We start from the raw sequence: 10,954 nt of genomic DNA, 5'->3' as shown, positions 1-10,954 counted from the left end.
TTCCTTATACTGTCCCTCTTCCTCTTCCTCATACTGCCCCACTTCCTCTTCCTCTTCCTCATTTCCTCTAAAGAGAAAACACAATATACAACACGGGAAAGCACACCCGAACCCGTCCTCATTATCAGTCTCCCGTCGTGACGCAAAACCCAAAATGAAAGATATTAAAGCGCCAAGCCCTCCGACCCAAGGCATCTAAAATGGCCCGAGAGGAATTAGAAAATTTAAAGGGGCAATTGATTATAAAATGTGTCGACTGATAGATGCCGGGGGTTTGGTGGGTGTGGGGGGAGGGGAGAGACAATCAGTCTGTCAGTCTGTATCTGGAAGACCTAGCCTGACATGCGTCCCTGATAACGAATGATTAAAGTTGAACTGTCATAACTCTCTCGGGCCTTAGGGTGGGTGAGAGAGGGATGATGGGGGAGAAGAGAAGAAGGGGGAAGGAGATAGAAGAGAGAGGAGGAATGGAGGAGGAGGGAAGAAGAATAGGAGAGGATGGAGAAGAGGGAGAGGGGGGGGAGAAGAAGAGAGGATGGGAGAGAGAAGGAGGGGGGAAAAAGAAGAAAAAGGAGAGAGGGGAAAGAAGAAAGGGGAGGGAGAGGGAAAAGGGGAGAGGGATGGGGGGAGAAAAGGGGGGAAAAAGGGGGAAGGGGGGGAAAGAAAGGGGGAGGGAGGGGAAAGAAGGAGAGGGATGGGAGAAAGAAGGGAGGAGGGGAAAAGAAAAGGAGAGGTTTGGAAAAAAAGGGAGGGGGTGAAAAGAAAAAGGAGGGGGAGGGAAAAGGAAAGGAGAGGGATGGGAGAAGAGAAGGAGGGGGAGGGATAAAAAATGAGAGGATGGGAAAAAAAGGAGGGGGAGGAAAGAAAGGGGGGGAGGAATTGAAAAGAGAGAAGGGATGGAGGGAAGGGGAATTGAAAAGAGAAAGAAAAGGAAATGGAATAAAAGAGGGAGGGAAAAAGAGAGAGGGAGAAAAGGGGGAAAGGAAGAGATAAAGAAGAGGGGAAGAAAGAGGAAAGAGAAGGGGAAAGGAGAGAAGAAGGAAAGGAAAGAAGAGAGAGAGAAAGAAGAGAGAGGAGAGAAGAGAGGAGAGAAGAGAGAGAGAGAAGAGAGAGAGAGAGAGAGAAAAGAAAAGGGGAGAAGAGAGAGAAAATGAAAAAGTGAAAAGGAGATGAAGGGAAGGATGAGGGGTTGGAGGGGGGGAAGAAAAGGAGAATAAAAAAAGAGGGGGAAAGAAGGAGGGGAGAGAGGGAAAAGGGGGAAATTGGGGGGAAAAAGGGAAAAAGTGCCGTCCCCCCGCCGGCCCGGCTCCGTCTCCGGAGTCCTTTGTTTTTTTTTCCCTTTTCCTTTTCCTTTTTTTCGCCCTTCAACTCTCTCTTTTTCCCCTCTCTCTCACTCCCTTTCCCGCCCACTCTCTCCCCCCTTTCTTCCCTCCCCCTCATACTTTCCCTTCTGACCCTCCTTCTCATTTCTTCCCCTCCACCCTCCATCCGCCCCCCCCCTTCCCTCCCCCCCCCTTCCCCCACCCCTTTGCTTTCCTGCCCAACCCTCCCGCCCCCACCCACCCCACTAAATGGAGCTGTCCCCCGCGCATCCTATCAAAACATTTAATCAAAAATAACACACTACCCAAAATTAATCAAAAAGAAAATACCCCCCCCCCCCCCCCATTAAAATGACACCAAACCCCCCCCCCCCAAAAAAAACAAGAACCAAAACTAATCGCCTCATTGCGGTGTGACGCCGGAATTGAGCGAGCGATGAGTGCCGGCCAAAAAATGCTCCGGATTGGAAATGCAAGAAATTGGGGCCCAAAAACTTAATGCAATACGTTTAAACACTTTTCACCTAACTGTGTCTGCCCCCCTCCCCCCCTAACAAAAACACACCCACACATACACCAACAAACACACACCCGCCCCACAACAAACACACAAACACCCCGCCACAGCCCCAACCCCCACACAAAAAACAAAACACACCACAAACACCCCCACACAAACACCACACACAAAACCCCCCCCCCCCCACCCCAAAAAACAACACACACACACACCCCAAAATATAAATATATAAAAATATAAAAAATAATATAATAAGTATGTCTTATATTGTATAATATGCGTATAAATATAAATATATATATGTATAAAAGTATAAAATGCCCTAAAAATGATATACCATGCAAAAATAAAAATATATTTATTTTTTTTTATAATAAAAATACATATATAATTTATAATAATAAATTTATTGTGTTTTAAAAGGTAATTTATATGTATGTAAATAATATAATAAATAAATAAAATATATATATATATATATAAAACATAAAGTGTTGGGTAGTGGTCTAATCATAATATATCATTGATAATAGATCTAATTTTATAAAAAGCGGAAAAAAATTTAAAATGATATAAAGTATATATTTGCATATAATGAATTTTTATTTATATATCTTTTAAAAATATAAATATGTGTATAAATATGCATTTAAAAAAGGATTAAAATATTTATATATTTTTGTAAAAAGGTTGATTATAAAAAAAACTATAGTATATATATTTGTATATATATGGATATATTGGGAAAATGTATAGACGTATAAGTAACATGTTTTTATAAAAAATTAAATTATAAAATGTTTTATATATTTATAATTTTTTATATATAATTAATATATAAAATTGTAAAAAAATTAATATTTAACAATATGTTTCAATAAATGTGTAAAATATTTTAATAGTATATTGTATATATGTATGTAATATAAAGGCATAAAAATGTATAAAATTAAAATATATATGATATATTTATATAAAATTATATAAATAATCAATATATGTTAAACATATTTGCATAAAATGTAATAAAAATGTAATAATTCATACACATTGTGTATAAAAAAAGTATAATGTGTAAGGAAAATACATATGTAAAAAATATGTTTTATATATATACATAAATATATATAAAAAATAAATATATAATAATATATATATATATATGCATATACGTGTGTATATATATGTATATATATGTATGTATATGTATGTATATATACATATATATATATATTTATATATATGTATATATATGTATATACACGTATATATGTGTGTGTGTGTGTGTGTGTGTGTGTGTGTGTGTGTGTGTATGTATATATGTATGTATGTATATGTGTGTGTGTTGTGTGTGTGTGCGTGTACGTGTATGTGCGTGTGTGTGTGTAAGTATGTGTGCTACACCCTTCGATCGGGTGTAGCACAAAACCCTGTCGGTGAAACTCCGCTTCCTCGGTGAGGAAGGGCAGCTGCTGGCTGTAATTTTGAGCGGCAAGAAATCTACCCCACAAAGAATCATGGCAAGTGCGCCACAAGGTAGCGTCCTATGTCCTCTCCTCCGGAATGTCTACATCAACGACCTCCTTCGTCTTATCCCGTCACCGAAGGGTTTTGCAGACGACATCACCCAGTCAGATTGTTAAGATCGAGAAGACAGCAACAGCAGTGTCCACGATGAATGGTCGCCTGGATGACGTTGTGTACTGGCCTCATAAATCCTATGTTTGTTAGCAGACACAAGCACATGTCCACCTCACCTTCGATTCTCGTCAGCTGGAAACTAAAGATGAAATGGAAATACCAAGCATAACATACTATAACAAAATGACATTCAAGCGACACATTGAACATATAGCATCTCTGCGAAGAATTTCTTGGCTGTTGAATGATCATGCCAGAGATTATTACGCTCTTTGCTGGAGTACACACCCCATAGGTGGCGAGAGGGGGGGGGGGCTGCAGCTAATCACCTCTCCCTTCTGGACAAGATTCAGTAAAAGAGCCTGAAGAATTTTTGGTTTTTTTTCAAGATTGTTAACCCAGTCTAAAGAGCCTGCAGCAGCGAAGGGACGTTGCTGCCCTCACTACTTCAAGATCCATCTTTAGCGTACCGCCCACCCACAGCCTTGCGTCAGGTTCCGCGAAAGGTCCAACGTATCACCAGAACAGCGGAACGAACACCTGCATATTTAGAGGTTCCGAGACTTACCTTACAGGGTTTTAAATGTTCAGCAAATGTTTGGTTGTTGAGTTTATGAATGTTGTATATAAAGACGTTGGTTGGATTTAATAGAGATTGCAATAATAATGCAATCTTTAGCTAATAAATATGTTGGAATACTTATAATTATGTATCAACATAGACCAATGTATATCTAAGAATTTAAGAATTTAAAGAATAAAAGCATAAAAGGAAAATAAGAAAGTGAGGGAACGAGACAGAAAGAGAGAGAAGGTGAGGAAATGAGAAAGAAAGAGGGAATAAGAAAGAGAGAGAAAGGGAATGAGAGAAAGAGGGGGGGCTAGAGAGAGAGAGAATGAAAGAGAGAGAAAACAGACAGACGCACAGGGAGGCAGAAATAGATAGACAGCTAGACAGAGGCATATATCCATAGGTAGATAAGCAGCCTAACAGGCAAACAAACAAAGACAGACACAAAAAAAACAAGCAAAGCAAGAAATAAAAGACGAAAATATTACAAGAAAAAAAATGACGTATTGATAAATAAAGAAAAACAACGTAAGGAATTAAGGTTACAAAATAATAAATATCAAAATAAAATAAACTTTTTTCTTTTTTTTTTAACACAAATAACTATATCTCTTGAAGGTAATATTCAGAGTCATGATGAATGACATGTAAGAGAATTCACATTTTTCCCTCGTTTTCTTTCTCTCTCAATTTCTTTCGTAAAACGGAAATTAAATCATTTCCCGGGAAGCTTTATTTTCCTTCGGTGTTTTATTATGCCCTATGGCGTAAACAATTAAGAATCTGTGTGATTCTGTAAGTGGGATCTCCTATTAATCAGATGCACTATGTACTTGTAATTTCAGTTTGCTACATATATATGTGCGTATGTTTATGTGTATACACACACACACACACACACACACACACACACACACACACACACACACACACACACACACACACACACACACATATATATATATATATATATATATATATATACATATATATATGTGTGTGTATGTATGTATATATGTATATATACATATACATATATATATATATATATGTATGTATGTATGTATAAGTATGTATGTATGTGTATGTAAGTATGTCTATACTGTATGTGTATATATATATGTATATTTATATGCATATATATGCACATGTGTGTGTGTGTGTGTGTGTGTGTGTGTGTGTGTGTGTGTGCACATACGCACACACACACACACACATTTATGTATGTATATGTATATATATACATGTACATACACGTATATGTATATATTTATATATATATATATATATGTATATATATCTGTGTGTGTGTATATATATATATATATGTGTGTGTGTGTGTGTGTGTGTGTGTGTGTGTGTGTATTGCATATATATATACGTATATATGTATATATGTATATATGTATATATATATATATGTATATATGTACATGTATATGTATATGTATATATATGCAATATGTGTGTATGTATGTATGTGTATATTGTATATATATATATATATATATATATGTGTGTGTGTGTGTATGTGTATATGTGTATGTATGTATATGTAAGTGTATACATGTATATGTTAGTGTATGTATCTACATGTAAGTGTATGCATGTATATGTAAGTGTGTGTATGTATATGTAAATGTGTGTATGTATATGTAAGTGTATGCATGTGTTGTATGTACATGTATGTATGTATATGTATGTTTATGTATGTATATATGCTATATATAACTTTTTTTCTTTTTCATATCAGTTAACACACAGTAGTCTACATTTGCGTTTTGGTAACATGTACACTTCGCTATAAATGAATCGAGAACATTGTGAAGTCATGTATATAACAGACGTACTTTACGTACATCATAAAGTTATTTTTGTATATCATAGAATATATCAGAGACATATGCAATGAGTAAAGCAAATTATAGGAACAATTTCACATAAATATAGAGAGAAAAAATAAGATAAAAGAGGAATTTATCTTCGCTAAATCCGCTTCGTTAAGAGATGCCAGTCCTTGTTTTGTTCGTTATAAAGAACAGCTTCTGCTTCTCCCTTACGGTGTGAGTGGATATGCCCAGGTTTTTATAAGTAGATTTATAAGTATTGTATGGTGTGATTTAGGTACTTGATGGTGAGTTTGTTAAGGGGAATGTAATGGCTGTTTTTATGTTTGTTTGTTTGTTTTTATTTATTGGTGTGTCTTGAGTTATTTTAGATGGATTGGTTACGTGTGTTATAATTTTAGGGAATCGGTCGGATAGGTTTGTGTTTTAATTATGTAGATTATGAAGGAGTTAAGAATCTGCAGTAAAATAAGTCATGTACTATACTAGCATTATTTTAGTTAGATATACAGAAATCATCCATTATGGTGATGTAGAGTTAGCATATCTCTTTTTTTTTTTTGACCGGTTTTGATTTTATCTTCGTCAGAAATACATGAAAGTGTGTGTATGTATATGTAAATGTGTATATGTATATGTATTTCTGACGAAGATAAAATCGAAACCGGTCAAATACATCTCTTGTATTGTGAAGATATTCATTCTCATTCATACCTTTTCTACATTTGTCAACATGAATGCGATTCATATCTCTTTTTGGCAATTTGGTTGGGCACTCACGCATGTCGGTCATTCACTCTACCTTGCCGTGAGTACATGGTAGTCCTAAGTAGTGGGGTCACAGAGAGCAAAGCCCCCTGCAGTAGACACAATAGTGACCAATTCTGTTTATAATATTCATATTTTACCCGTCAATTTCCCTGGTACCTTTCATACCCTCCGTTGCTATCAGGGTCAAGATTGTTGCTGGCAAGGGGTATCTATGACACAAATTTGATATATTTGAGTAGTAGAGAGTATGAGGAATCCACTGATACCAAACCCGTTGCGATGAGTTATGCAAAGATATTCCCAAAAAATCACCAGGGAAAATGTTTGTTTGAAAATCACTCTTGGTTTCCTTACAACATTTCCTTTATGTTTTATGTTAATGTCAGAAGTGGTTAACTGAAAAAAATATATCTACAGGCACTTCATAAGCCTTATAAATTCCTATTTTCAATTTAGATTTTAGTCCAAGAGGTTAAAATCATACATTTCTTTGATGAAATGGCAGGAAAGGTGTATATATGTAAACTAAACTTTATTATATGTTCAGGGAAATAAACTTCTTTGGAATTGTGTTTGTCATCATTGTTAAAGAGAATGGTTTATAATCATACCATATACTACCTCTATAGGAAAAGAGTGCTAACAGAATTATATTGTTGAAGATCAAATCTGGTCTAGTATAAACATGTCCTTAGTTCTAATCCAGGTCAGGTTAGAGTGAATATTAATTAACAAGAGGCCAACTCATCCACATGCCTTTCACTCTCTTTTGCTTCATCAGCATCCTATCAAAAGGCACCAAACGTCTGCCACATGCAAAAGGGCAAAATAGAGCTTGGTAACCTACCTGGGGATTTTTTGTCAAAGAAAAAACCTTTTTGAAACTTGCCAATCTTGACGGCATGTAAATAATGAAGGTTAGCTGCTGCTGTTGTTTGGCATTCCACCATTCTTGGGAAGGAAAAGAGACATCCCATCACAGATAGACATTATGATTGGCTGAAGCAGTGCTTTAGTATCATTCATTATCATGTCTATCGCATAGGATTTTTCATGATCTTTAATTATCATGTGTGGTATATACATTTCTTTTAGACTTTCAGAGCAAATACTGTTCAGTTTTAGAGACATCGGCATTTCCAGACCAAAATGAATTATAAAGGATAGGTAAAATGACTAATAACAATTAACCAACAACTAAAACAGAGTTACTCTTGCAGACATAATAGTTATGAGGCAGTTATCTTGTCTTGGAAGCCTGCTGAGAAGAAGTGTTGTCTCTAAGATGGCTAACCGAAATGTCAGCACCTCCAGCTATGCCATGGTTAAGGCTATTGAAGACCTTGAGACAAATCCGTACTTCAACAAATATGCTGAGAAAATCGCCAAGATGCAGAAGTAAGGAAACTAGTATTTTTATTTTTATGATTGTTATTGATATTACTATTATTATTATTATTATTATTATTATTATTATTATTATTATTTTTGTTGTCCAGTGATGTTGGCATTATAGATGATGATGGTTTGGTTTTTCATCATTATAAAGTACCTTGTGTAATAATTACTATATCAGTAAACTAATATAGAGATATCTGCTGCTATACTTTTTATTCTGTCTTTTCCATTGTAGAAATAACCATTTATAAGAATTCTATTCTTTCTTTTTCTTTCATAGTTACACATTATTAAATAAACAAACCAACACAAACTGGATAATAACTCTCTTTTTTAAATTTTTCTCTACTGCCAACAGAGCTAAACCAGAGGTGTTTTTGGATAGATACGCGAAGGGAAAAGAAGTCAAGGAGAGCCAGCCAGGTGGCCACGATTTTACCAAATTAGCAGAGAAACCTAAAGCAGTCTTACCAAAGGGTGCATATTCTCATGCTGCTGATAAGGTATGCTCAATTCATTAGGACAAATGTTGAAAAAGCCATGACGAAGAGCAAATAGAATCACCATGTGTGATGTGTTATTGTGAACAGTGGCAGGTTATATATATAATAAGGGGATACTAAGCACTAAAGTCAAGGGTTGTGGAGGGTGGAGTACTTCCCACAGTATAGAGCAAAATGTTGCTGTTTTATATTTATTAATGAAGTAAACATTACATCAGTATTATGTAGAAGATCTGGATTATCATGGTTTCAGTATGCAAAAAGTTCACTTCTACATATACAGGAAAATTTATCAAAAGTTACATACAAATAGAATTTCTTTTAGCTGACATTTTATAACTAATTACTTGGTCCAAGTTATTCAAGTAGGCCCTATATTTGAATATTATGTATTGCTATGTTGTGGCTGTACAGTTTATCACTCTCTCCCCTCGTATCTGCAACTGGTTGTAAAGAATTATAGATTATTATTATGAAACATTCTGAATGATAAGAAATTCATTTTCATGCATACCTTTTTTATTACAATGATTTTCTCTTTCCTTAATTTATGTCTTTAGCCTAATAGGCACAGATGGCAAGAATAAATGCCATGCCTACTGTAATGTAAGTTCATTTATTGTCTTTACACACAGATGGCTCTACAAGTGCTTAGTCACCAAGGAGTCAGTTATTAGTCCAACTTATCTCACCTGTTTACCCTTTTCCTTGATTTTTGGGAAAAAAAAAAATGGTATTATTTCATTGTCTTTAATATTACCAGGATTTTAATAATTTAATAATCATAATATCAATAAGAATAATAACAGTATCAATATTAATAGTATTAGAAAGAAAAACACATTTTTCCACCAATTCAAGGAATGGGGAATTCAAGATCGGTCACTGGGCCTACTGCTAGACCCCTTGCTGGCTGAGCACATGTGGAGCCATCTGTATGTAACAAAATTAACAACAAACTACAGAGGACATTACATAAATCTTGTGTGATTGGGTTAAAGTTGGGGAAGAAATGAAATTACATTACTTACCACATTTAATGGCATATATGATCCACACTCACATTAGATAGACCCTAGTATCAATTCATATTCAGAAATTCTTGTTTTATTTAGTGCAGTCTATGGTCCATACAAACTGGTAACTGATCCTGATCAGTCTACCTGTATAGAGAACATCCTGAAAATCATCTGAAATTCTGAATGCACTCATCACATGTAGACAGATCCATGCATTATGCTTCATATGGCAATTATGGTTCTCTGAAGTCTTAATATTATGTTTACCAGCCTAGTGTTTTGTTATTTATTTCCTTTCAGTTATGGATATATCTTGTATAGTTTCCAGATGGTTATTAAGAGGAGTTTGTTGAATAATATTTAGGTATATTGATGGATCAACTGCACTGATAGACTTTGCTGGTACTTTGTTTATGATAATTCCTGTTACATTGTATAATAAGGATACCAGTAATAATACTAATTTTGATATTAATATTGTTTAAGCAAATAGTATTATTATGAAGTGTGACTAGCATACAACAGTGTACATCTTATTTGCTGTCAAATTCAGTGTATTGCAATATGTTCTATTGTTACCTTTTATTTGTAAATTTGAACTGATTGATGTTGTTCTGTTATGTACAGCTGGAATTAGGTATTATTGGGAATTAAGAATTGATTTATTAGGTAGCAGGTATTTAATTACTTTTTAATTTTTGCAGCCCCTGGATAGTGTTATGAAGACAGAGCTGTTGAAGGACAAAACAAATGAAGAAGTAGAATATGTAAGTCTTGTAATATTTCCTTTTCCTAGTCTTTCTCTTTCTTTTTAGACTCAGAAGTTTAGAAATATACTTTACTTCTATCGGACTTTCAAAAACCTGAGATGTAGTGATTTTCGTCTTTGATATATCAAGGTTTTACACACTATAAAAATTTATTTCACTGCCATGTGTCAGATAAACCATGTATTGTGGAGCATGAAAGTTCTTACTGTTAACCCAATGCCGACGGGCATGACATGTACATATGTGCTATGCCCACTGTGAGTTACTTTGATTGTTTTTATACATAGATAGCTACACTTGTACTAAGTCACCAATGTGCCAATTAAGAGTACTGCCTGTTTACCCTGTTCTTTGATTTACGAAAATATTTTACGTTATCTTATTTTGCTGTTACTAATGTTTATAACTTTATAGTAATTATAATGTTTATAATAAAAATAATACCATCGATATTTATAGTACTAGTAAAAAATACATTTTTCCACCAATTCAAATCCCATAAGGTCACAAGGTCTACTAATTGACTCCTTTGTAGCAAAGCACTAGCAGAGCCATATATGTGCAGAGATATTTCATAAAAAATATAGAAAAT

At 34.8% G+C, this 10,954-nt stretch overlaps 1 protein-coding gene across 1 annotated transcript in view; it reads left to right on the top strand.

Moving 5' to 3' along the window:
- The first annotated feature begins 6,081 nt into the window (after positions 1-6,081).
- LOC125031512 (ATP synthase mitochondrial F1 complex assembly factor 1-like) overlaps positions 6,082-10,954 on the top strand; it is a 10,473-nt gene continuing 5,600 nt past the window's right edge. The window contains exons 1-4 of the mRNA XM_047622379.1: positions 6,082-6,115; positions 7,893-8,070; positions 8,429-8,573; positions 10,297-10,359. Of these exons, the coding sequence (XP_047478335.1) occupies positions 7,904-8,070; positions 8,429-8,573; positions 10,297-10,359 (375 nt within the window). The 5' untranslated portion in view covers positions 6,082-6,115; positions 7,893-7,903. The remainder of the gene's footprint in view (positions 6,116-7,892; positions 8,071-8,428; positions 8,574-10,296; positions 10,360-10,954) is intronic.

The sequence above is a fragment of the Penaeus chinensis genome, chromosome 13, assembly GCF_019202785.1.
Source record: "Penaeus chinensis breed Huanghai No. 1 chromosome 13, ASM1920278v2, whole genome shotgun sequence".
In the NCBI taxonomy this organism is placed as follows: domain Eukaryota; kingdom Metazoa; phylum Arthropoda; class Malacostraca; order Decapoda; family Penaeidae; genus Penaeus; species Penaeus chinensis.
The sequence above is the reverse complement of the archived record's forward strand: the minus strand, read 5'-3'. Positions and strand labels throughout refer to the sequence as shown.